We start from the raw sequence: 27,926 nt of genomic DNA on the forward strand, positions 1-27,926 counted from the left end.
TATGTTTGTAGCTTTGTTAGGAGGTGAAGGTAGGTGATTGACTCAAATTTTTCAAAAAAGCAAATTAAGAAACAAAAATGATAGTGGAAAAGTAATTTTTTTGCTTTCAAAAACGCTGGATTTTCTAAAATTTGTCTTATGGGTACATCTTTCAGCTTCCATGTCCACAGGTAATTTGCTTTTTTTTTTTTAAAAAAAAAATAAGGAGTAAGCAAGGAGAGGGAAGTTCTGAATGCTTAACTCTTTGCATTTTTGTTTAATGGAATTAATAACTGTGTAATTGAAAACAGTCTAATAGTTGACCTGCCTCAGTGAGTCAATGTAGACATTTCTGGATTGGCTTGAGCAGCTTGGAGGAAGAGTATATTTTGGGGAAATAAAATTGATTTTATACAATCTGTTGATGAGCAAGTCTTAATAAATTATAGCTTCAAGAAACCCCATTATGGTAACTTGGATGGATGATCAGGAAAGGGAAGCAAATTTTTCAAGAGGAAACTTTCTGCTTAAACATGTAATTTTATAGGTTAGTATTATTCCCACTCTCTAGAGCTTATTGCAGGAGGAAAACCATCAACATGCCTGAGTTCCAACATTCTTGGTAAACTTTTACTGGGTGTTTTCTCTTTCTCTTTTCCTTAAGATGAGATTTTTGTCAAGGAAAAAGTATAACAAAGATGTGCCAACTTCTGAGACCTCTGCACAGATGACAATATGCAGCTTTTCTCCTCTAAAGCTTTGTTGTTGTTTAGTCACTAAGCCGTGTCTGACTCTTTTGTGACCCCATGGACGTAGCCTGCCAGGCTCCTCTGTCCATGAAATTTTCCAGGCAAGGATACTGGTGTGGGTTGCCATTTCCTTCTCCAGGGGATCTTCCCAGCCCATGGGTCGAACCTGCGTCGCCTGTGTTGGCACCGAACGACCTGGGAATCTGTTCTTCTAAAGCTTTATAGTTAGCAGTTATCTCCAAGCCTCTCCTGCCTCCTACCAAAGGCTTCCTTTAATATTCGCTGCAAAGGGTTGTATCCAGGGGAATCTATATGGAAATCTAGAGGCTTATACTGTCAGCTTTTTTGGTGGTAATAGAGAATTCCATGCTTTTTAAAGTGTTAGAAAAGGCTCATTGGTATGTTTTTATCACCCAGATAAAAAACTGTAAAGGATTTTAGATCCTCTTCTATTTCATAAGAAGTTTTGTATTTATGTCTTCCTCTTTTCCTTTGTTTTCCTGTTTGTATTGGTAAATGTCTAAAACAAATGATATGTGTGTGTGTGTGTGTGTGTGTGTGTGTGTTTGTATGTGTGTGTGCATTTTGCCTCAAGATGTTTTGTATGTTATTGGGATAAAGAACGTAGTTGTAGTCAGACACATGAATACACCCAACCTGAGTGAGATTGCTGCTTATTTCTTAATTTCCTGATGACTTCATCTATGCATTAAAAATCATAACCAGGAACATCTCATTACTGTTGATGAGAACCACATAATGCTGCTCACCAGTAGAATCATTAGTTGGCAAAAAACCTCACTTAAGTTTCTTTTCCAGATTCATTCATTTGTATTCTGTGATTAACTAGGTGACCTTTAGGTTTCTCTCAACTCTGAGAATCTGTGCCAATTTCTGTCGCTGAATTTCATTCTCCTTAATATGATCTAAACAACATGAAAATATTATAGGATGCAAAATAGTTGTTGTTCAGTCAAGGCAGAGGCTGTCAGTTTATACCGGGTCTCTTCTGTCATGTAAATAAATCTGTACCCTTACTGTGTAATTTGGTCATTTGAGATTTGTTCATTTTCCAAAGTATAAAAAGAGACCTAGCCTGTGCGGCACCAAGGTTGACATTTTCCTTCCTCAGGCTTTGTGAGTTCTTTGTAAAATATCCCATTTTACCTTTCATACTTCAGGAGCAGCTTTGAACAGAACTATGAGAATTTGAGACAGTGGGCTTTGATAGTCCCAGCAAAACTCTTTAAAAATGTGTTATCTATTGCTTTCAAGTATCAGCAGTAAGCCTCACAGTTAACAACAACAACAAACACGATTTTGCAGGCATATACCTTTCTCTACTGTTAGAAAGCAGATTATTTGTTTTGAAAGGTTACTAGCTCAGGGTGACTTGTTTCTTAAGGCTTCTTGCTCTTGTCTCTGACAAATGTGTTTTAAGTAAGTCACATGAGGCAGGGATCTGAAGATAAGTATCAAAAAAATGCTACATCAGTGGTGATAGTTCCACATACCTTATTTTATAATAATGTCTGTAAAGGAGTGGGACCCTTTACAGGGACCTTCCCAGGACAGATCACGCCTCAATCCCCACTCTGTCCTCTGCTTGCCTCTTGTTTATAAAAAGGCTTTAGTCTCCTAAACCTTCCCTGAGCTCCAAAGAGCAGATTCAAACAGGTACTATCTAGAGAAGTGAGGGAATGTGCAAGCAAAGGAAAAAACAGCCCAACATAATTTTTTTTTATTGTTAGCTTGAACCAGTGTCTTGATTTATGATCCCGAACTGTTGAGATAATGTCCTGTGGGTTCAACCGACTGGCTCCAAGTGGACCTGAAATTGATGACACAGAGAGAGTCAATTAAAAATTGAAACTCCTAAACCATCATGAAGGCTCTAAGTATATAACAAAATGTCCCAACCATTGCTTTTGCTTTCTCCTAGAAAGAAAGAAAGACCTTTGCCCCTATTCCATAGAAATGGAATGAAGGATTGACAGTGGGGACTTATAGCCAGGGCATGAGCTGATCCATCTTGAACAGTACAGATTTTCAAGTTCATGGGCATTTTCCTTTCCTGCTGGCCCTGGCATGCCTCAGAGCTGCCTAGATAATGACAAGCTGACGAGGAGAGAATGAGAACTAAGCTCGCTTGCTTAAGAATTTCAGAAACCAACCTCGAGGACATGGGGATGGAATGACCCCGAGTAGAAAATTAATGAACACCTAATGAGGATGACATTAACTAGACCAGTTTGGACATGATTATCGGAGCTGACTGCCGTTCTGCATGTCAACCCTTGCTTGTACATCCCTGAAACTCCCCTTGAAAACCTTGGTCTCCTAGCCAGCAACTTGGAGATGACCTTAGGACATTAGCCCACCATCTCCCCAGGTCACTGGCCTCCTGAATAAGGCAGCTTTTCCTTTTTTACCAATACTTGTCTCTCAAGTATTGTTCTTTCTGGCAGTGAGCAAACTTGGGTTCAGTACCAGCCTGGATGTGTTGTGTGTTCTTTCAGAGAGCAGATGACACTACCTGGCTTGAGTGGTCGTTAGTTTTGTTATTTGATAGGAAGAAAGCGGGTCTCCAGAAAGATGATGTGGTTCTTTTGCTAGCTCCCAGGGACTCAGTAAGAAGAGAATCCTGTTCCTAAGAAAGCTTGTGGTCTTTTGTGGAGTTTAGTAGTCCAAGCAGAGCAATACATCCTCCCAGTGGTTCCTTTTGGAGGCTGTGATTATGAGTGTATGTTGTTACACATTTACTTATCATCACAATATGTTCTGGGTCTTTTTTATGTGGAGCTTTAAGCTTTAAGACAAAAAAACCAAATCAAAGAATCCTGTTATCCAGACAAGTATATCTCTGTCTCTTCCTTTTTCTCTTTTAGAAAAATACTTCATAGTAAAAACACAAACTGATGTGAACGGTAACTGAAAAAGCAATGCTTCCTTCTAGAAAACCACTAGGATTTGCATAAACCACTTGATTGTCTGGTAAATGATTATCTGCTCTGTCAGTCTCTGAGGACTTTTAACATGAGGTTATTTGTATTTTCATAGATAAGGAAAGTTCTAAATTTGAAGGTGGGTTAAACTCTTTAAATCATGACAGCTTGTAAAGCTGGATTTTGCAAGCCTTTTTAAGAAGTCCGTACAGTTACTGTATTGTGATAACCACAGGAACAAAATTAAAGACATTGAAAGATGCTGAATTTGTGCTGTGCACAGCCCGTTAATTGTCTGCCTTTAGTAAAACTGAGATGTGTTAAGGCTAAATACTCAAAATATACCAATTTGAGAATTGCAAAGCATGTCTAAAGGAATTCCTATTATAACTCTCAAAGCATCCATGGGAAGGCATTTACAGCAATATAAAATACAACCTGGCTGCTTCTGCTTGATATTTGTCTGCAGAAGTAGATTACCTGAGATGGCTTGAGGAAGAGGTTGCTATAATACCATGCTGGAATTTTGCGGGGGTCCACTTCTGGAAAAGCAGGTTGACATTAACATTTTGGTAATTAAGTATTTGTCCTACTGATAGTTAAATAATAACCACCTTTGAATTTATCATTATTTATTAGCTAGCAGTTACAAGCATAATTTATTAAACTATGGGTTGCTGAAGCCTGGCAGTATTATAGGTAAATTTGCATAAACTGTAACTGGTGCTTTTTCTTATACCTAATTTTCAGGTACAAATTGTTTCTTTCATTTTGGGTTGGTGCATAGCTAGACTTTTTATTTTCACTTGGACTGCTACAATGTCATGTTTTATCTAGGGTTGTAATGCATCATGAATTCTCTTGATTGATCTTTGGGTAATATTAGTACCTTCAAAGTCAAAGGGGTCACAGTCAACACAGGTCTTCATGTAAACAAAGGACAGAATACTAAAACTTATCCGTTGTTGTCATCCTCATGGCTGACATTTCTTGAGGCCCCCTGTATATTCAGCTAATCCTTACAGCAGTCTTGAGAGGTACCTGTAGCTTCATACTTCCTATTTAAAACTCTTGGAGTCAGTTGTCTTTCAGAGTTCAAAGGTGTTTTGGAGTTTAGAAAGGTAATCAGGGCAAATGCCACATATTATCAATACACAAAATCTGCAGTGGGTTCTGGAAAAGCACCTCAAAAGCAAGCCCATTAGTTTTTTTTTTCAGGGAAACGTAAATAGTAATACTATTTATACAGAATAAATAAAAGCCACAAACACTTTCATGTTAATGCAGGTTGGGTCTTGCCACTGAGTGAGTTTGGGTATCATCTTGTGAATATATTTTTGGTTTGTTTTTCCTTAACTTTATGGTAAGTATCAAATAATAAAGTTAATAACAGACACCAGATGTTCACTTTTATTCTGGAAAAATAGAAGAACCACGGAATTTATGTGGTATCGGAGAACCCCTCCCGTGAATCACACTGGCTATGTAGGCTGTCATTATTCTGCTTTTTGTAGATTGTCATTTTTCTCAAAGCTGTGTAAGAATCATATTGCACACAGAGTGAACGGAATTCAACAAGGTGAAATATCACAACTAAAAACAAAGTTCAGACTCCTCAAGGATTGAGGTATTGTCTCAGCTGACAAGTGTTTAGTTAGCGAAGTAGTCAGTGATCTGACAATGTGAAGGGGCCACGATCTTTGCATGAAGTAGGAGTGAGCCATTTAGAATATGAGAGTTAATCAAATCTCATTGTCTCCAGACTGTTCCTGGAATCTTGTCTTCATTTCTGGATGACATATTTTAAAGGGATGCAGACAGTGTGAAATCTTTTCCAGGTAGATTGATCAGAAGGGTGAAAGGATTCAAAGCCATGTCACATAAGGTACAGATACAGTGACCGGGTAAGCTTAGCAGAGTTTTTGGCCAACTTCTAACAATATTTGACTGTAGTACCTGCTCAAATGAATAATTTTAGCTTGAGATGGATGGACCGCCAACTCTGTGCCCTGTCCTGAGCTATGAAAAGATATGGACCCTTTCTCTCACGGGCTCCAGGTCTCATAGAAGACACAGACATGTATACAACTATTTACAATACACGGGGATAAGTGGGACAGTGGACACAGCAGAGAGAAGCAGCACAGAAGTTATGATGTGCTCTTGTGGTGATGGGAGATGGAAAGCTAAAGCCTTCAGAGACAAACTGAATTCTGAACTGAATTTTGAAAAATAAATTTATGTAAGTGGATTAAATAAGATTGAGAAAGGACAGGATAGGCTTGCCCAAATATTTGAAAGGATATCATGTATGAAAAGAATTGAAATGGTTCAGTCCCCTCCAGGGGCCCAGGACCAGTTTGGGGTATGGAACACAAAGATACATTTAGGCTGTTTTAGAAGGAAGCTTTAATAGAGCTGTCCAAAGCTGCCTTTGGAACATAAAGGGTTTCCAATATCTGGATGTGTTAAAGCACAGACAAGTCAACTGTTTGGCAGCATTAGTACCGGAGTATGGAGGGTGTGTGTGTATGTCATGCAATGGATAGAGAAACATAGTGAAGTATTTAGGGGCATGGGTTCTAGGGTCACACTTCTAGAACTGACATTTCTGCTTACTGGCTCTGTAGTCTGAGCTAAAATTATTATGAAGTTAAAGAACAGTACCTGGTACCTAATAGGTGCTCAGTAAGTAACAAATATTAGCAACTGTGCTGTTGTCTTTGGATGGGTGGTTGGTTTATCTCACCTTGAAAGATTTTTAGTTTCTAGTTATGTAACTGTGATGATTTTCCTGTGAATTAAGAAGATGGTAACCAGGAAACAGGCAAAAATAAAATTGGGATAGTTAACAATCCTGCAGTTGAGAGATGAATATAACTCTGGTCTCTTAAACTAGGGTATATCACTGTAATAACTATCTTGATTTGTCCTTTTGGGGTCTTGGAATTCTTCCACCTACCCATCTGGAGTATTTTCAAGAGGCTGGTACTACACAACTCACCGTAGCTCATGTTTTTCTTGGTCTCGTAGATAAAGTGGCCTTATGAATAGGAATGCCTGCCCAGACACCAGAATTGGAGATGATGGATGAAGATCGGCTAATTGAAGAAGTCTTGGATAAGTTTGTTAATTGTCATGAGCAAACATACGAAGAATTTCTGAGAACATTCACTCATCTTTCAAAAGGTAAGATGGAAAAGTAAACTTTCTATAACAGTAGTGAAGTGAAAGTTGCTCAGTTGTGTCCAATTCTTTGCAATCCCATGGACTGTAGCTCCTCAGGCTCCTCTGTCCCTGGGGATTCTCCAGGCAAGGATACTGGTTCTCTTCCACGGGATCTTCCTAACCCAGGGATTGAACTCAGGTCTCCCACATTGCAGGTGGATTCTTTACCAACTGAGCCAGCAGGGAAGCCCAGTAGAGGTAACGAATTTTATTATGATTTTATGTCTTTGCTGTCTTTTCAGAAAGACTATTGAATGAGCATTCATTCATTCCATTGTTTTGATCAGGTAATTCTCATCAAGGCATTTGCAACTGATGCATATAAATGCTAACTTTTTTATCCAGCCAAGAGTTGTATTATGGAGTCTGAGCCATTGAATTTGAGAACCAAAAAGGACCAGAGAAATCATTTAGTATAATCCCTTTGTTTTAGTTTTGAAAAAATACAAGTGCAAAGAGTCCAGGCTTTTAAGAGCATACTGAAAACATTGAAGAAATCTAGCACCATATAGGATATGGAGTCACACCTTGCACGTTTGGATTCTGGCATTGCCACTTTCTGGCTTGAGGGGAAGTCACTTGGTAAAGGGGGGATATTCATAGTACCATAAAGGTTGATGTAGGCTAATTGAGATAATCCATGTAAACCTCTTAGCATAATGGCTAGCTTGTAAATGCTTAATGAAGGCTAGGTATTGTTATTGTTGTTATTGTGCTGCTGCTGATGCTGTGGTTTCTGTAGAATGGAAGCCACTCTTTAGACCAGAAGTGATAACTGAAGCCCTAGAGGCTAAACGCGTGTTCTGTGTTTTGTAATGTGTTTGGTTACCTCATGCAGTATTGTTATTGTTTTATTGAGCCAACATTTAAAAGTTGGAAATGTTACACAAAAATCTTGATTTTCTATCTTTTCTTTTTTCTGATTAAGTGAGAAGATGGTTACCTCTTATTTCCCTGATGACAGTATCAGCAGCTAGAGTTCAGGAGCCCATGCCCTGTGACCTCACTAGTGTGACACACTCTCTGGCTCTCACACACCCTAAAACCGTGTGCATATCCTGCCTGCTTCTTTCACGTCACTGGCTCCTGTAGGCATTGAGTTCTGTTTCGACTGCCATTGGCTTGCTCTCAACCTTGGTCCTTTTTGGGTCATGATTCCACATTTGGGAGACTATTGACTTACCTGTATGTTGGACTCAACTCCAGGGCCCTAATGGGGCCTGGGAATATAGACTTTTTAAAAGTTCCTGTGGTGATTTTAATGTGTACCCAGGATTGAAAATAGGGAGTTCCATAATTTCTTAGGTTATGACAATCTCAGGATCCTCAGCTCCATGATTTGAAGCCATAATTCATGTGTCCTTAATAAATGTAAAAGAAGTGAAGTTATAATTAAGAAAAGGAAAAGAGATTCTAACCTGTTTCTTTTATTGTACAAGGTAGTAGGAATATCTATCTGTTTTGTTTACCCTTAAGGGAGATACAGTTAGGGCTCCAAAATCACTACAGATGGTGATTGAAGCTATGAAATTAAAAGATGCTTACTCCTTGGAAGGAAAGTTATGACTGACCTAGATAGCACATTAAAAAGCAGAGATATTACTTTGCCAACAAAGGTCTGTCTAGTCAAGGCTATGGTTTTTCCAGTGGTCATATATGGATGTGAGTGTTGGACTGTGAAGAAAGCTTAGCGCCGAAGAATTGATGCTTTTGAACTGTGGTGTTGGAGAAGACTCTTGCGAGTCCCTTGGACTGCAAGGAGATCCAACCAGTCCATTCTAAAGGAGAGCAGCCCTGGGTGTTCTTTGGAAGGACTGATGCTAAAGCTGAAACTCCAATACTTTGGCCACCTCATGCGAAGAGTTGACTCATTGGAAAAGACTCTGATGCTGGGAGGGATTGGGGGCAGGAGGAGAAGGGGAAAACAGAGGATGAGATGGCTGGCTGGCATCACTGACTCAATGCACATGAGTTTGGGTGAACTGGAGTTGGTGATGGACAGGGAGGCCTAGCGTGCTGTGATCCATGGGGTCGCAAAGAGTCGGACATGACTGTACAACTAAACTGAACTGAACTAAACTGAAAGGGAAATAGAGAATTTAGGAAATACTTTGTTAAATTGGGGCTGAGAATGATCTATTTTGGTATCATATGTGGATCAAATTAATCTTGATAATGGCCAAATCACCATTTGTCTTATGCACATGGCTTTAGGAAGATGCTTGCCTTCTTTGAGCCTAATGATTTGGTTCCGTGTTTTCCAGACCCACACATGTGTGGTTGTGTGAATGGCTGGGGTAGGCTGTGGAAAGAAGGGTAAAACTGGCAGAATTCATGCATTTTGGTATGCCAGTGGCCTTTTGATAACCCAGATTACTTTGGAACTTACTTGTAAGGCTGACTTTATTTTTGTACTCTGAAAGTGTAAGAACTTCTTGCAAGGACTTGGATATTTTAAGGAGGTTACACTGCTTTTGTTTTTCTGGGTAAGGAGTCTGTTCTGTTTGCAGATTTCTGTGTGCTCATTCCATGCCCAGAGAATCTGTTGCAGATGCGGTGACTTCATTTTGAGTTCAGTTTAGGCCCCAAATTGAGCTGAAATAAATGATGATGCAAGTTACAGAAACTGCATCTCCAAGCACACTAGTTTTTTCCCTTTCAAAATATCCTTCGGCGCCAGTTCACATTACAAACTAATGATCTGAAAACATTCCTCCTAGAGCGCAAGAGTTGTGAGTGCAAAAATATGTCTTAAATCACTAAGTGTCCTTTCTTACCCTGAAACTTTTAAATGCCTCTGAAAAACCACACAGGACTTAAGGTCAGGCCTAAGAGTTGAATGATAGCCAATAGACTTGACCACAGTCAATGTAGTTAGTTCTGTTTGAAGGAAGATATGAAAGTTTTTTCTTCAGAGTTTCTCCTCCTTTCTAGCCCTTCATCTGTCCCAGTGTATTTGGTTGTCTTGCTAAAGGAAGTGAAACCTTGTCTGTGTTAAAGTAGTTATCACCATGTAAAGTTACGTACATTTCTTTAGTTAGTTTCTCGAGTATGCTTTCACTGGTTGACTCCTCTATTTATTTTTATAATAGTTATATGCCAGAATGCTTATGAGATTCATTTTCTTTCCAAGAGTGTTAAAAGGGTCATTAATCCTATTAAAAATATTTCCCTGGAAAAAATTAAACGATAGCCTTTTTGAGGAAATTCACATTTCTGCTTCAGGTGCTTGGAAAACAGTTGGAAACTGTTAATATTGTAGAATAATTCTCCCTCCAGTACATTTATATTGACTATGTTTTGCAGTTTGTTTTTTCTTTAAGCAGCTCTGGTTTTTATTATCATGGTGCATATTTGATGATAAATACTGTGTTTTACCAAAATGTTTAAAGAGATATATTGCTTATTAATTTTAAGCAGACATTTATAATTTAATTCTTCAGTTTAAGAAAGTTAAGACCGAGTTTAAGATTTGTATAAGAAAACTGGTGTGCACATTTTGAGTTTGCTCATTATCAGTGAAGACATTATTATATTCTTTACATTATTGTGGGTAAAGATAAGAGGCTGACTTTCAATCTTTGCTATTTCAGTTTCTTTGTGCATATAATTAATTGATACCAGACTGTGTGTCTAAAGGAAAAAAATGCTTCTTCCTCCTTGTTATGTTTCTATCATTGTTTAGGCTACAAAAACACAGATATAAATAATTATATTTGATTTTCTGTTAATGCATTCATTCATTTATTCATTCAACAATCCTCTGAGTGTCTTATTGTCTGAATTTCTTGTCTTAGATGCTAAGGATTCAAAAACATTTAAGATATAGTTTGTGTTCTCAAGCACTCATCGTCTCCCACACATATACACACACACACTCACACCATTATTGTCTTTTTGTGTGTGTGCTTCAGAGTAAATGATTAATTTCCATTAAGGTTGCCAGTTTTACCAATTTCAGCTTAAAATGCTTTGGAAATGGAAATGAATCTACTGTAATTTTATGATTAACTCTTAAATAAGACTTTGCTTTTCATTCTCCCATTTCATTCTTTAAATACCTAGGATCCAGATTCCCAAGTGATTTTGTCAGTTTCTCTATTATCATATAATAACATCTTTCTACTCACTGCCATATTTATGTACTTAAACCAGTTGAGATCAAAGATTTTGTTTCTGATTTTGATGTGTTCTTGTTTTCTTTATGCCATTCTCATTTCCCTTCCAACACTTCATGCTTTTAGCCTTTTATTGTTCTTTCAACATATATTTGACAAAAAAAAAAAAAACAACCTTGTCAACTCAACCTGCCTTTTCCCCTTCATGCTTGTTAATATTTGAATGAAACTCTCCCTTAAGTAGAATATTATATGTCTGAATGTTCTGGACAAATGGCCACACCTGTGACTTTATAATCAGGTTGTGATCTAGTCTTTCGATTGTCTCAAAATTTTAGTCTCAAAATCTCTAAATATGTTTCAGTTTTTCTTAGGTTCTAATACTCTAAATAATCATGAGAGGGTTTGACCTTCCCTTATTGATAAGCAGCTAACATTTATTAAGTACTAGGTATTATGCTTGGCACTTTACCTGGATCATCTCAAACTTTGTAATAACCTAGTAAATGTCTTTTTTTCCATTGTAATTTAAAAAATTTTTATTATTCTCTATTTACAGATGAGAAAACCAAGGCTTAAGTTTAAGTAAATTGCTGTTATGGACTAAACTATGTCCCTTCAAAATTTATCTGTTGCAGCCCTAACTGGTAAGGTGACTGGGTTCGGAGACAGGGCCTTTTAAGAAGTAATGAAGACTACACGAGGTCGTGAGGTGGGGTCCTAGTTCAGTATGACTGGTGTCCTCCTGGAAAGAGAGCTGCAGCAGGGATGCATGCACACAGAGGAAAGACCACAGGAGGCCACTGCAAGAGGGCAGCCTTTTGCAAGCTAAGGTGAGGGGACCTTACCTTAGGAGAAAAGGTAACCGGCACACACCTTGATCTTGGACTTCTAGAATCCAGAAGTGTGGGAAAATAAATTTGTGTTGTTTCACACCACCTAGTCTGTGGTGTTTTGTAAAGGCAGCCCTAACAGAATTACCTAAGGTCCTGTAACTATTTAGTGATGGCATTGGAATATGGGCCTAGTCATCGTAGCTCTAAAGCCATACCCGGAGCCATTTCACTTTTCTGCCTTCCACATAGCAAGTGGGCAATTCTCGAGATCTGGGGAGTCCCTGGCATGTGGGTAATGTGAGTCATGGGAATGGATGTGCTTTCTCAAAATATAATTACTCTGTCTGCTCCAGAGTGTAAGCTCCATGAGGTCTAGTTGCTTGAGGGTTTTGTTCTTTATTATTATTTTTGTGTCTAAAGCAGTGACTGGTAATGTAGAATAAATTGATGCTTAATAAATATTTGTTGAATAAATGAAACAAAAAGAACATATGAGAACGCAGGATGGCAGAAAGATGGACAGGAGGTCCTCAGACCAGACCCTAAAGGACACCCACATGTAATGGCTAGGCACAGAAAGAAGAGCCTGCAAAAGATGCCCTGATGTCATGATGCCCTGAATCTGGAGTTGATATACTAGCTAATTGAGAGCCATAGTGGAATTTGAGTGCGCGCGCGCACACACACACACACACACACACACACACACACACACACACACACACACACACACACACACACACACAAAGTGATTTTGAAAAACACAGGCAAAGAAGGAGAGAAGCAGCTAGAGTCAGGGAGACTAGCTTAGCCAGGAGGCTGAGCAGAAACACATATATGGTGGTACAGACTCCATTAGGGCCGTGGAGGAGGAAATAGAAAGGAAATAGGGCCAGTGAGACTCTGCAAGTGAGGAAGTGCAGCCCTTGGTAACAGGTGACTGACAGGATTAGGGAGAAGCAGCAGCCAAAGACGAATCACAAGCGTCCTGCCTGGAGATCCCAAGGCCCACCGAGGCCAACTTGTTCACAGTTCTCATTTCAGGAGCCTTTTCTTTTTTTTTCCCTTACTGAGTGTATATTCTGTCAAAGAGCTTAGAATCTTGGGCTGGGATTTGGTTTACACTTCTGGACTGATAAACTTCGAGTTGTCACTTCAGCCAAAGGGATATGTATCACCACTCACACTTGACAACTTCTAAAAAAGGTAATTAAAAATGAAACTGGTGGCAGCACATAAAACAACACGTTTCCAAAGTTGACACATCCTTTTGGTCCCCAAAGCTATCTTGAATTTGATTGTTAGCGATGCATCTTTAGACTTCCACAGGGAGACGAAGCGTCTTTTCCCCATCTGAAGTATGAATTTAAAATCTGCCATTGACAAATACCTCAGAGAAAAATAGAGAAAGCAGCTGGCCCTCTTACCAATTTCAGAGCAGGAAAGGAATTTCAGTAAAGCATAAAAATAGCTTTCTCTCATAAAAGAAAGCACGACAACAAAACATAATCCTTGCTGCATAGCCTTTTGCAGTTGCTTTCTGTCGAGTATTAGAGACCAGCGGGCTTAGCGTTGTTTTGACACCCTCACCACTGGCAGATTGCCCGCCAGCGGAAGTTGGAAATGAACTGACCAGCTTTATGCTTCCAGGTGGCACTTAAGCCACTTTTTCTGTGCTGTTGTTATCAGTCATTTAATTCCCTACTGAATATTGAGTGGTGTTTTTAGTTCACAGGCCATTTGCAGTGTCCTTCTGTTTCCTTTTTCACACAAGCCACATTAAAAAAAAAAAAAAGGCAACTTGGGACGCACATTTACAAATGTGAATTTAACAGTAAAGTGCATTGTTGAAAATAGCACAGCAAGTAGTAATAAACTTGATTTAAATTAGGATGTAGACCACTGGGATGTTAACTTCAAGAGAAAATTGTAGAAGGCATCAAATGAGGATTTGCTAATAAAAGCAAGTAGGCAATTAAAAAAAATCCACCAATTAATCTGGCATCCAAACGGAGAGAATAAGGATTAATTGATTGATTTTTGTTTTGAGGCGGGGTTATTGGTCTGTCTAGTCAAGGCTATGGTTTTTCCAGTGGTCATGTATGGATGTGAGAGTTGAACTATATAAGAAAGCTGAGCGCCAAAGAATTGATGCTTTTGAACTGTGGTGTTGGAGAAGACTCTTGAGAGTCACTTGGACTGCAAGGAGATCCAACCAGTCCATCCCAAAGATCAGTCCTGGGTGTTTATTGGAAGGACTGATGTTGAAGCTGAAACTGCAATACTTTGGCTACCTGATGCGAAGAGCTGACTCATTTGAAAAGACCCTGATGCTGGGAAAGATTGAGGGCAGGAGGAGAAGGGGATGACAGAGGATGAGATGGTTGCATGGCATCACCGACTCAATGGACATGGGTTTGTGTGGACTATGGGAGTTGGTGATGGACAGGGAGGCCTGGCGTGCTGCGGTTCATGGGGTCACAAAGAGTCAGACATGACTGAGTGACTGAACTGAACTGATTGCTGAAAAGACTAAAAGGAGAAGAAAAAAACTCATGATTTTATATCTGTCATACATTTAGTGACTGCCTGTATGTGACATATTTATCACAGCATAGCATCAAATATCAGATAAACACCGAAGGAGAAAAAGAGTATTGGATGAAGTGAGCTACTTTATAGCAGAGTCCAGTGGAAGAAATAGCATCAGCTGCTGAACCTGTTTCTCTTTGGGGGTACATCTGCAAATGGTAATTAAGCAGTTTTCATTTGTTTCTCTATTTCTTTTGTCATCACTAAATCACTGCACTTAGGGAGAAATTGACAAATTATGAAACACAGAAAAATGCTGGTTCAGTTGCAGAAGGGAATCCAACCCCCACCAAACTATGATGGATTTTGAGCTGATCAAGCCATTTTGCTTTAGATATATTAGCATAAACCTTCAGCTGCGGTTGTTACAATTCATATTCATTCTGCACAGGAATATTTGGTCCATAGATAGTCATTTGTTTTCTGTGTCTGCTGCAGTTTAGGTGTAATTGGATAAGGAAAGAAAATGTATGTAAGTATTTACAACATTTTGAATTTACAATCATTAAATTATTTTTGGCAGTGTTTTTGACATGTATTTTCTTATAGTAAATATCTTTTCTAGTGTGTTTTCTCAGTAAAACACACAAAAGATATGATGTGAAGTTTTAAATCTGGTTTATGTCCTAATAAATGAGTCATTTTCTTTCTCTTTTTATAACTTCTCCACACACACACACATATATATATTATTTAGCATATTTTATATGTATGCATAAATTAGAGGGGTGTACTGCTGCGGCTACTGCTAAGTCACTTCAGTCGTGTCTGACTCTGTGTGACCCCATAGATGGCAGCCCACCTGGCTCCGCCGTCCCTGGGATTCTCCAGGCAAGAACACTGGAGTGGGTTGCCATTTCCTTCTCCAAGGCATGAAACTGAAACGTGAAAGTCAAGTCGCTCAGTTGTGTCCAACTCTTAGTGACCCCATGGACTGCAGCCTACCAGGCTCTTCCGTCCATGGGATTTTCCAGGCAAGAGTACTGGAGTGGGGTGCCATTGCCTTCTCCAAGAAGGGTGTACTTTCTTGGGTAAATTGAATTTTGAACTTTTTCAAAACACAAGCAAAGAATTACTGGTAGCCAAAGAACTTTTTTTTTTTTTTTTGGTTGCACTGGGTCTTTGCTGCTGCACGTGGGTTTTCTCTAGCTGTGGAATTGGGGTGCGAGGGCTTCTCATTAGGGGGGCTTCTCTTGTCGCGTATCATTGGCTCTAGATGTACGGGCTCGGAAGTTGTGGCACGTGGGCTTAGTTGCTTTGCGGCATGTGGAATATTCCCAGACCAGGGATCGAACCCATCTCCCCTGCATTGGCAGGTGGATTCTTAACCACTGGACCACCAGGGAAATCCCCAAAGAAACTTTCAAGATGTTTCCTATCATCCTTTAAGTAGCCAATTTAAACAGTATGAAGTGCATGTGCATTTGTTTGGAGTGCTGAGGAAGACTTGGCACCCTCCTCCGGTATTCTTGCCTGGGAAATCCCATGGACGGAGAAGCCTGGCAGGCTGCAGTCCAGAGGGTTGCAAAGAGTCGGACACGCTGAAGCGACTTAGCACACATGCACGCATTTTTAAGAAATCATTGTTGTCAATGTATTGTTATACTTGATGGAAAAAACTTAATTACTAGACTTGAAACTGAGGTGGTCGCAAGACTGTGTCCTTTCATTCAGTGAGTGGGTACATATTCACATCCGGATGGTTTTAGCAAAATGTTCTTTCAGGCATGGAACAATAATATTTTCTCTGAAATGGTCCACTAAACCCAAAGGGATACAAACAGGAAACTGTGTTTTAACCAAACTCTTATTTTTCTTATATGAAAATCAAACCGCAGTCGGTCTAGTATGACATTTTTTGTCTTTTTCTCCTTCCTATTTGGATGTGTCCCAGATGGGATAGCTTGAGGTGACGCTAGTTAGCTCACTCTTTTTGCAGCCCATTGCTCTCTTAGCACACTGAGGAACCGCTGGACCATTTTCGCGTGCTTTCTGGATGTAGCTTCTTTTGTTCTAGTTTTTGTGGTGTGCAAATCACTGATTAGAAAAAAAGGGTTGTGAACCAAGTACCATTTTTTCCCCACCTTCTCTAAATCTTGCTTTGTGTGACTTGTAGCCACTCATCTAATTTCTGAGTACTGATTCTAGTTCCTAATTGTGGTATCAATCCAGTTTTTCTTGCTAATGTTGAGGCCAGTTTTGTATTGACTATGTTCCTGCTGTAATTCAGGCATTGAGTTGGAATCTGGGAATACAAGATAAATGAGACAGAAATATGTCATTCTTACTAATTTCTGTGTCCTGGGTGTTCCAAGTGCTCTAGATGTATGAAAAAGCAATAGCAGTCTGTATATTTGTAGACATTATAGTTATAGATTGGGGAGCCAATGCTCACTACTCTTTACATAGTGCTGATTAAACAGTACCCAGAATATTGCCTTTGGTTTTGGAGTCTCAACTTTCAGTTGAATAAACACTTACTATGAGTTAAGAAAAGAGCAGTAAGAATGTTTAGAAACAGTGGATTTTCAGGCTTTTCTTTTGTTTTTTTTTGCTTTAAGTTTTTTTTTTTTTTTTTTTACATTCAAGGATGTCTTGGAGTACTCTGAAAAAAATCGAGAGTGTGAAAGACATGTATAATTTATCTCTGTGTTTGCATTGCTCTCACACACCAACGTATGAGTCCCATGTTATTACAAATTTGTACAGGAGAGGTTATTCTACCTCATAAAGTTTGGAAACTTGTAGGAAGCCTTTATTTATGAAGGAGAGAGAAAAAAAATTACTCCAGCTTTCTCCAACCTGTGTGAGTGAAAGAGATTGTCTTAGTAGATGCATCTCTGTGTAGGCAGGCAGAAGGGCATGATCTCAGAGTGAAGGGACGTTTCTTAGGTTGGCAGGATTTAGTTTTATGGGGAACTTAGTATACTGCCCTTGTGTTTCTTATTTTGTCGTAGGTAGGATGAGTGTAATGGAAAGGATGCTATTCTAGTATAGGATTCAGAAGACCGGATGCTGGCATTCATTAATCCTCTGAGGTTACTCTCTCTGAATCTGTAAATCAGGGTAACCCTGTCTGCTTGGTGTCTCATATGGTTGTGGAGATAATCAGATGAAATGTGCATGAAGATACTTGGTAAATTTTAAAGATTTACTCTCAAGTATTATGAGTATGCAGACTGTAATTTAAAAGAGGAACATCAAGGTTAAATGTTAAAGAAATCTTGACTTTACAATATAAAAAATGTAAAATACTACCTATGGTATTTTATATTTTTATAAGATGTCATATATTTCAGTATTGTTTCCCACACTTCTTCACTGAGGTAGCTAAAGCCAGCTGTGCACAGTATGTATTGCGTAGTGTCAACAGTGTGTATTACACAGTGTAACACTGTACGGTGCAGGGAATAATCCTACACTGGCCTCTGGTGGATGGACTAAATAATATGTCTACATAGATCCTTCAGGCAAAGGTGTATTTATGTGCTTTGATAAAGACAGGCATCAGAAACCTCTAATTATAAGTTTTTTAGATACTGCTCCATGGAATCTTTACTTGGGACTCTCACCTGAAGTATATGTAAAGATCACCTGGGAGAGGGTTATTAAAATGCAGGTTCCTGGGGACCAATCTCCCAACTCTGATTTATCAGTTCTAATGTGCAGGCCGGGAGCCTTGACTTTCAGACCAGCTTTGATAAACACTCTAAATGAGATTAAGGAAGGGTGTGGGAAGATGGACGAATTCCTCAGAATTCTTGGCTTTTATATATATAGTATTTCTCTAGGAATAGTTTCACAGCTTTCATGAAATTGTCTACACTTTACCCAAAGGGCAAGGACAATTATTGTACTTTAAATATAACTTTTAATTTAATGCCACCATTTTATATTATTTAAAAGATACTTTGACAGTGAAAAAGCATGGCAGGTTACAGGAATGATTAAAAAATATTTTTTTAATTGTTTTAAACTGAAATATAGTAGATTTATAATGTGTTAATTTCTGCTGTGTAGCAGAATGACTCAGTTAGACACATATACATGTTCTTTTCCCATTATGGTTTATCTCAGGATGTTGGAATAAAGTTCCCTGTGCTATACAGGAAGACCTTGCTGTTTATAGAAGACCATTCTATATATAATCCTTTGCATCTACTAACCCCAAACTCCCAGTCCATCCCTCACCCGTCCCCCTCTCCTCGGCAATCGTGTCTGCTCTCTGTGTTTGTGAGTCTGTTTCTGTTTTATAGATGGGTTCATCTGTGCCATATTTCAGATTCTACATACAAATGGTATCATATGGTATTTGCCTTTCTCTTTCTGACTTGCTTCAGTTTGTATGATAATGTCTAGTTGCAAAAATATATGGGACAATCCACGAATTTTGTATGACATCTTTGCTCCAGGGCCATGCTGATCTTCTCTTATTCAATAGCTGATCTTCTATTATTTCAGTTTTAGTACACGTGCTACCAAAGCGAGCACTATAGGAATGGTCTTGCTTTGATCCTGCCCACCTGATACAGAGGCGAAGATACGATCGCTTACAGAATTTTAGGGTGGTTTTTGGTTCAGCGTAAATTCTGTCCCAACTCTGAAGGATGATAGTGCTTATATCTGTAGGCCAAAGTTACCCAATCACGGAGAAATCTCCTCTCTACTTCTGTTGCTACCAGAAGCGTGTTTGAGTATTTTATCATTAGCAAGTGCATAGGCAGGAGACTTGGGAGGCCACTCGGGCTATGAAGGCATCTTGTTATGTGTATTTCTAGGAAATGCCCCACCAATAGTTCTGTACTTTTGGTAACTTTTCTGCTCTGTATTTCATACATGAAGCTTCTTGGTAAGTTTTAAAAATTTAGTCAAGCATAACATTTTATGATTGGGGTAACTATGATGTATAAGAGGGCCCATCCATAAAGAACAGACCCAGTGGACACAGTGTGGGAAGGAGAGGGTGGGATGAGTTGAGAGAGCAGCGCTGAAATGTAGACACCACATGTGTTAAATGGACAGTCAGTGGCAATTGCTGTATGGTGCAGGGAGCGCAAATCTAGCGCTCTGTGGCAACCTAGAGGGTGCGGTGGGTGGGAGGTTTAAGACGGAGGGGACATGTGTATACCTATGGCTGATTCATGTTGATGTATGGCAGAAGCCAACACAGTATTGTAAAGTAATTATTCTCCAATTAAGAATAAATAAATTAAAAAAAAAATTAAAGAGGGACCACAAAGTTAAATGCTAAAGGAAACTTTTGTCCAAAATGTTAAAGCATGTAAATGTAAAACACCATATATGTATGTTTTTCTTGAGTGTTTTTAGGAAAGTCTTCTTAAGAAGGAAGGAGATGCATGTAGGTATTCTCCCTGAATTGAGGGTTTGAAAACAAAATGCTTTTCACCTCTACAAATGAATGTATATTTATCTATTTTTATTCATCGTAGGAAATTAGAAAATATAGAGAGGCACCAAAACATGTGCACACACGCAACAAAACAGAAAACGTACTCTTGCTCTGGCAGTAAAATGTTTAGCCACTCTGTGGTCATTCAGAATGAAAGTTATGTTTCTCCTTCTCCCTTGCAATTGGGTATAGCCATTTGACTAAGTATGTGCCTGAAAGAAGTAAGGGGAACTGATGTGTGTAACTTTGAAGTCACATCCTCAGGAAACATACCCTGGACTCTTATTGTTTCATTTCCCCTGGCTCGAACTAGGCAATCATTGGAGCAATTCCATAGACCCAGAGGTGGAAGCCCTATGCTGAGGATGGCAGGACACCCCACCAGCCTGGATCCCTGCATCGTCTCATGGAGCAGAGCCTGCCCACCTGCCCCATGAGGAATAAAATGAGAGAGAAATTAAATTCCTGTTTCAGCTGCTTTGTTTTGGTGCTTCCTCCATTTAGTAGCTTAAACTGAACCTTGGCGAGTAACAGAGGGAAGCAGACATCCATGCTTTCTTCTTCTCTTTTCTTCATCCTCTTTCTTGAAGCAAGGGTGCTTCCTCCTGGATCATGTGGAGAAAGGTGGTTCCTTAAAAATGCCAGAGCAGAAAGATAGAAGGAGCCTGGGTTCTAGGATGACTTTGTGGAGCAGAACAACCATATTAGCCCTGAATTATCTCTACTTGTACTATTACATGAACGAGAAATAAACTTCTGTCTAGTTTAACCAGTTGTTACTTTGGGTATCTGTTTAACGTAGGCAAACATATATCCAATTAATAAAACCATAATCCTGTGTCTTAAGAGATAAACCATGGGCATATTATATATCCTTCTTGAATTTTTCTTTTAGTTAATTTGTATATATGAAAGGCAGTGCCAAAGAATGCTCAAACTACTGCACAATTGCACTCATCTCACACACTAGTAAAGTAATGCTCGAAATTCTCCAAGCCAGGCTTCAGTAGTATGTGAACCGTGAACGTTCAGATGTTCAAGCTGGTTTTACAAAAGGCAGAGGAACCAGAGATCAAATTGCCAACATCTGCTTTATCATTGAAAAAGCAAGAGAGTTCCAGAAAAAACATCTACTTCGGCTTTACTGACCATGCCAAAGCCTTTGATTGTGTGGATCACAACAAATTGTGGAAAATTCTTCAAGAGATGGTAATACCAGACCACCTGACTTGCCTCTTGAGAAATCTGTATGCAGGTCAAGAAGCAACAGTTAGAACTGGACATGGAACAACAGACTGGTTCCAAATAGGAAAAGGAGTACGTCAAGGCTGTATATTGTCACCCTGCTTATTTAACTTCTATGCAGAGTACATCATGAGAAACGCTGGGCTGGAGGAAGCACAAGCTGGAATCAAGATTGCCGGGAGAAATATCAATAACTTCAGATATGCAGATGACACCACCCTTATGGCAGAAAGTGAAGAACTAAAGAGCCTGTTGATGAAAGTGAAAGAGGAGAGCGAAAAAGTTGGCGTAAAGCTCAACATTCAGAAAATGAAGATCATGGCATCTGGTCCCATCACTTCATAGGAAATAGATGGGGAAACAGTGGAAACAGTGGCAGACTTTATTTTTTTGAGCTCCAAAATCGTTGCAGATGGTGCTGTAGCCATAAAATTAAAAGAGGCTTACTCCTTGGAAGGAAAGTTATGACCAACCTAGACAGGATATTAAAGATCAGAGACATTACTTTGCCAACAAAGATCCGTCTAGTCAAGGCTGTGGTTTTTCCAGTAGTCATGTATGAATGTGAGAGTTGGACTATAAAGAAAGCTGAGCAGTGAGGAATTGATGCTTTTGAACTGTGGTGTTGGAGAAGACTCTTGAGAGTCCCTTGGACTGCAAGGAGATCCAACCAGTACATCCTAAAGGAGATCAGTCCTGAGTATTCATCAGATGGACTGATATCGAAGCTGAAGCTGGAATACTTTGGCCACCTGATGCGAAGAGCTGACTCGTTGGAAAAGACCCTGATGCTGGGAAAGATTGGAAACTGGAGGAGAAGGGGACAACAGAGTATGAGATGGTTGGATGGCATCACCGACTCAATGGACATGCTGGTGCTGCTGCTAAGGCACTTCAGTTGTGTCCGACTCTGTGCGACCCCATAGATGGCAGCCTACCAGGCTCTTCCATCCATGGGATTTTCCAGGCAAGAGTACTGGAGTGGGGTGCTATCGCGTTCTCCAATGAGTTTGGGTAAACTCCGGGAGTTGGTGATGGACAGGGAGGCCTGGCATGCTGCGGTCCATGGGGTTGCAGAGTCAGGCATGGCTGAGCGACTAAACTGAACTGAACACAGTTATTGGATTTCCCAGGTGGTGCAGTGGTAGAGAATCTGTATGCCAGTGCAGGAGCTGCAGGAGATATGGGTTGGATCCCTGGGTTGGGAAGATCCCCTGGAGGAGGACATGACAACCTCTCCAGTATTCTTGCCTGAAGAATCCTATGGACAGAGGAGCCTGGTGGGCCACAGTCCATAGGGTCGCAAAGAGTCAGACACGACTAAAGTGACTGAGCAGACACAGGAAGGTCAAATCTGAATGAAGATTGGAAGGAAGTGAGGAAGTTAAACCTGCAGAGACTTGAGGGAAAAGCACCCGAGGCCAGTGAAACAACAGTGCAGAGGCCTAGAGAGAGCGGTACCCGGCCTGGCTGAAGAACAGTGCGGAGGCCAGAGTGGCCCGACTGGGGGAGAAGGGAGGAGAAGCTGACATCAAAGGCTATGGAGGTGGGGGTGGACGAGGCATAGTAGCTTGGTAGGTCCTTGAATGACTTCGGTCATATTGTATTATTATTTTTTTAGTAGCTACATTTTTGCACCCTTCTTATTTATGGTCTTTGAATAAATTTTTATGCATGGAAATGCTGGTTCAAAGATATGCAAAAATGTAAGGCCTTGATTAAGTAAAAAAAATTTCAAGGGAATAGATCAGACATTTTTGGCTTTGTAGTGAAATCTTTGCCCACATAATTATTTTTTTGGATAAATTCTTAGACATAGAAATGCTGCTGAAAGATATGCAAACTGTTATGCCTTTGAGTGAGTAAAAGTTTTAAGGAGATAAATTCTGTTTCTCTTAGGCAGAGGTCATGACCTTTAACTTTCTCAATTCCTGGTTTGCCAGCCTAGCATGGCACAGAGCACACAGAGGTCTCGCTGGGTAAAGTGTACTGCGTCAGTCCACCTTCCAGTCTTAATCGTTACATGTCCTTAAGAAGGGGGAAAGGATATTTACCTTTCAGGAACTGTGAGTAAGTTTCTGACAGAGAGGTCCCTAATTCTGCTTAGGCTTACAGTTTAGTAGGAAGAGATCACCATGGAAAATTAAAGAAAGGCAATTGCAGATGATTTCAGTATGTTTGGAGAAGAGAACAGGGTCATGTTTCTAAGACTGTGACCATATGAGATGGTAAGATGATGAGAGAGTTATGTAGCTTCAATTAATATACGCATTTCTTCCCTTGTTGGGGTGTGAAGGGAAGCTGGAACTCCGTGGTTGGCTTTTGTTTTGATTTCAATATGTCTTGGCACCACAAAGGAATTGGATTAGTGATGGTGGTCTTTGGATCAAACTCAGTATTTGAATCAAGGGGGTGCCAAATGTGGAAACGATCCAACTGTCCATTAACTGGTGAATGGCAAAAAAAATGTCTATGAAGATAATGGAATAGTTCTTGACTATAAAAAGAAATTAAATACTAATATATACTACAATGTGGATGACCCTCAAAGATTTCATATTAAGTGAGGAAGCCAACTACAAAAGAGAATAGGTACCATTTATATGGAATATCTAGGAAAGGCAACTCTGTAGCTTTAAAAAGTAGATTAGTGGTTGCTGGTGTTTGGCAGTAGGAATGGAGAGTGACTGCAGATGAGTATCTGAGACTTTTGGGGATGATGGAGATGATCTAAAATGTAATTGTGGTGATGGTTGGACAACCCCATATATTTGTTAAAAATTATTGAATTGTACACTTAAGTGACTGCTTGCTCCTTGGAAGGAAAGCATGACAAACCTAGACAGCATATTAAAAAGACCAGACATCTCTTTGCAGCAAAAGTCTGTATAGTCAAAGCTGTGGTTTTTCCGGTAGTCATGTATGGCTGTGAGAGCTGGACCATAAAGAAGGCTGAGTGATGAAGAATTGATGCTTTCAAACTGTGGTGTTGGAGAAGACTCTTGAGAGTCCCTTGGACTGCAAGGAGATCAAACCAGTCAATCCTAAAGGAAATCAACCCTGAATTTCCTTTGGAAGGACTGCCGCGGAAGCTGAAGCTCCATTACTTTGGCCACCTGATGCAAACAGCTGACCTATTGGAAAAGACCCTGATGCTGGAAAGATTGAAGGCAAAAGGAGAAAGAGGGTAGCAGAGGATGAAATGGTTAGGTAGTATCACTGACTCAATGAACATGAGTTTGTGCAAACTCCAGGAGATAGTGGAGGACAGGGAAGACTGGTGTGCTCCAGTCCATGGGATCACAGGTCAGGCACGACTTAGTGACTGAATAACAACAAGGCTATGGTTTTCCCGGTGGTCATGTATGGATGTGAGAGTTGGACTGTGAAGAAAGCTGAGCGCTGAAGAATTGATGCTTTTGAACTGTGGTGTTCGAGAAGACTCTTGAGTCCCTTGGACTGCAAGGAGATCCAACCAATCCATCCTAAGGGAAATCAGTACTGAATATTCATTGGGAGGAATGATGCTAAAGCTGAAACTCCAGTACTTTGGCCACCTCATGCGAAGAGTTGACTCACTGGAAAAGACTCTGATGCTGGGAGGGATTGGGGGCAGGAGGAGAAGGGGATGACAGAGGATGAGATGGCTGGATGGCATCACCGACTCGATGGACATGAGTTTGAGTGAACTCTGGGAGTTGGTGATGGACAGGGAGGCCTGGCGTGCTGTGATTCATGGGGTTGCAAATAGTTGTACACTACTGAGTGACTGAACTGAACTGAACAACAATAACACACTTAAGTGAATTCTGCAAATATACTTCAATGAAGCTATGGAGAGGTAGTGTTACTGTTCATAGACACCTAGATTCTTACCTGAGTTCTTCACTGGATGAGCAGATAGCCTTGTGACTCTGGATCTGGCTGAAAAACTCGGAGGGTCCTGCTTGTCATAATTATTTCCTACCAGGAAAATAAACCATATGTGCATAGACTTGACCTGGAGGAGGGCATGGCCACCCACTCCAGTACTCCTGTCTGGAGAATCCCATGGACAGAGGAGCCTGACAGGCTGCAGTCTATAGGTTCACACAGAGTCAGACATGACTGAAGCGACTCAGCAGCAGCAGCAGCATAGACTTGAAAATTTTAGGTAGATAAAGACTGTGATACAAAAAAGAAACAAACTTCCCAGATGGCACAGTATCCTACCTTGTGTAGACAGTGTCACTAACGGGTCAGCCTGTTAGGGATTCTGGGAGCTCAGGGAAGCTGCGCTCACATATGCTGCATCTGTACCCATGCTGGGCCAGCTCCCTTCTGCAGCCTCGAATGAAGCTGTTGCAAGGGGAACTCGTCTTATGGGATGATACATGCAGCCTCTCTGCAGCACAGTGTGATCCATTTGACAGATTGCACGCATGCTGCAATACCTGCCACCACCACCACCACCACCACCACAGAGATTGTTTTTTTTTGTTTGTTTTTGTTCACGATAAACTCTGGAAAATTCTGAAAGAGATGGGAATACCAGACCACCTAACCTGCCTCTTGAGAAATCTGTATGCAGGTCAGGAAGCAACAGTTAGAACTGGACATGGAACAACAGACTGGTTCCAAATAGGAAAAGGAGTACGTCATGTTTCTCCCGCGAGATATCTCAGATGGTTCACCTGATCTTTCCATGGCAATCTATACTATTCTCTTAATTTCATTTGGCATGCCCTCAGTTCAGTTCAGTTCAGTTCAGTTGCTCAGGCATGTCCGACTCTTTGCGACCCCATGAATTGCAGCACACCAGGCCTCCCTGTTCATCACCATCTCCCGGAGTTCACTCAGACTCACGTCCATCAAGTCTGTGATGCCATCCAGCCATCTCATCCTCGGTTGTCCCCTTCTCCTCCTGCCCCCAATCCCTCCCAGCATCAGGGTCTTTTCCAATGAGTCAACTCTTCACATGAGGTGGCCAAAGTACTGGAGTTTCAGCTTTAGCATCATTCCTTCCAAAGAAATCCCAGGGTTGATCTCCTTCACAATGGACTGGTTGGATCTCCTTGCAGTCCAAAGGACTCTCAAGAGTTTTCTCCAGCACCACAGTTCAAAAGCATCAATTCTTCGGTGCTCAGCCTTCTTCACAGTCCAACTCTCACATCCATACATGACCACAGGAAAAACCTCTTTCATCAACAGGCTTTTTAGCTCCTCTTCACTTTCTGCCATAAGGGTGGTGTCATCTGCATATCTGAGGTTATTGATATTTCTCCTGGCAATCTTGATTCCAGCTTGTGTTTCTTCCCGCCCAGCGTTTCTCATGATGTACTCTGCATAGAAGTTAAATAAGCAGGGTGACAATAAGCAGTAGGACTGCTGGGTCATAAGGCAGTTCTATTTCCAGTTTTTTAAGGAATCTCCACACTGCTGGGCATACACACCGAGGAAACCAGAATTGAAAGAGACACGTGTACCCCAATATTCATCGCAGCACTGTTTATAATAGCCAGGAGATGGAAGCAACCTAGATGTCCATCAGCAGATGAATGGATAAGAAAGCTGTGGTACATATATACAGTGGAGTATTACTCAGCCATTAAAAAGAATACATTTGAGTCAGTTCTGATGAGGTGGATGAAACTGGAGCCGATTATACAGAGTGAAGTATGTCAGAAAGAAAAACACAAATACAGTATACTAACACATATATATGGAATTTAGAAAGATGGTAATGATAACCCTGTATGCGAGACAGCAAAAGAGACACAGATGTATAGAACAGTCTTTTGGACTCTGTGGGTGACGGAGAGGGTGGGATGATTTAGGAGAATGGCATTGAAACATGTATAATATCATATAAGAAACGAATCACCAGTCTAAGTTTGATGCAGGATACATGATGCTTGGGGCTGGTGCACTGGGATGACCCAGAGAGATGGTATGGGGAGGTAGGTGGGAGGGGGGATTCAGGATTGGGAACACGTGTACACTCGTGGCGGATTCATGTTGATGTATGGCAAAACCAATACAGTATTGTAAAGTAAAATAAAGTAAAATTTTTTAAAAAATCAACTGCTATTGTGTCCCTCATCTTGGACTTTTGACACACTTTTTTCTTTTTTTTTTTTTTTAACTGAGCTAGGGTTGTACATTTGTGTCCTGGCAGCTTGAGAGCTCTGACTGTGAATAATGAGTCAGTTACCATCCAGCCTCAGGGAAAGCACAGTGATCTCTGGCTGGCCAGGCTGAGGCAAGTCCTTCTTCCCTGCGCCCTTTCCAGTGAAGAACATGAAACAGTTGAAATTCAGAGTGCTGCAAAGGGAATTTAGGCAAAACCGTTGTCTGCTGAATTTAGCTTCTTTGGATTTATTCTGATTTATGATTGATTGGCTTTTAAACTGCTTATTTAATCCTAATGACTCTCGCTCCAGGGGCGGCCAGATACCAAGGAACACGTGATTAAGAAGCAGTGGTGTGAAGTAGTTTGGCTGGGCAAATGAAGAGCCGATATTGTCCAGAGAAACATTGCTCTAGGCTAGGAATGTGATGTGAAAATCACCCCCCTGATTTTCAAAGGACCCAACCTTGTTATAAGCATGAATGCTTATCCCGTACACTCTTGTCAGAAGGCTTTTTGCAGCTACCCAGTGTTGCACAGAATTTTGCACCACCGCCCCCATGAATTTTTCTTTCCTTATAGCAACATATTCAATATCACTTCATGACTGGGAACATGCTCTTGATTTATATCACTGTTGACCATGGTGCAGAAAAACAGACTCTTAGGGGTTGCCAGGAGGATTAGATCATGAATTCTGATGTTGGTTGGGTTG

The 27,926-nt window shown here is 40.4% G+C and overlaps 1 protein-coding gene and 1 pseudogene across 11 annotated transcripts in view; one reads left to right on the top strand and one right to left on the bottom strand.

Moving 5' to 3' along the window:
- Positions 1–27,926, top strand: part of IFTAP (intraflagellar transport associated protein) — a 70,819-nt gene that overhangs the window by 11,131 nt on the left and 31,762 nt on the right. For 9 of the 11 annotated variants that reach the window (XR_009596666.1, XR_009596669.1, XR_009596668.1 and 6 more), the window contains one exon: positions 6,707–6,862. Coding sequence is in view for 6 of the 11 variants with exons in the window: in XM_060400063.1 (XP_060256046.1) it covers positions 6,730–6,862 (133 nt within the window). In the remaining 5 variants the exon portion in view is untranslated. Of the gene's footprint in view, positions 1–6,682; positions 6,863–27,926 lie in introns of all 11 variants that reach the window. The other 2 variants (XR_009596667.1, XM_012096242.5) reach the window with 1 other exon arrangement.
- Positions 18,813–18,938, bottom strand: LOC114118622 (U6 spliceosomal RNA; annotated as a pseudogene).

This window comes from Ovis aries, chromosome 15 (genome assembly GCF_016772045.2).
Source record: "Ovis aries strain OAR_USU_Benz2616 breed Rambouillet chromosome 15, ARS-UI_Ramb_v3.0, whole genome shotgun sequence".
NCBI lineage: Eukaryota > Metazoa > Chordata > Mammalia > Artiodactyla > Bovidae > Ovis > Ovis aries.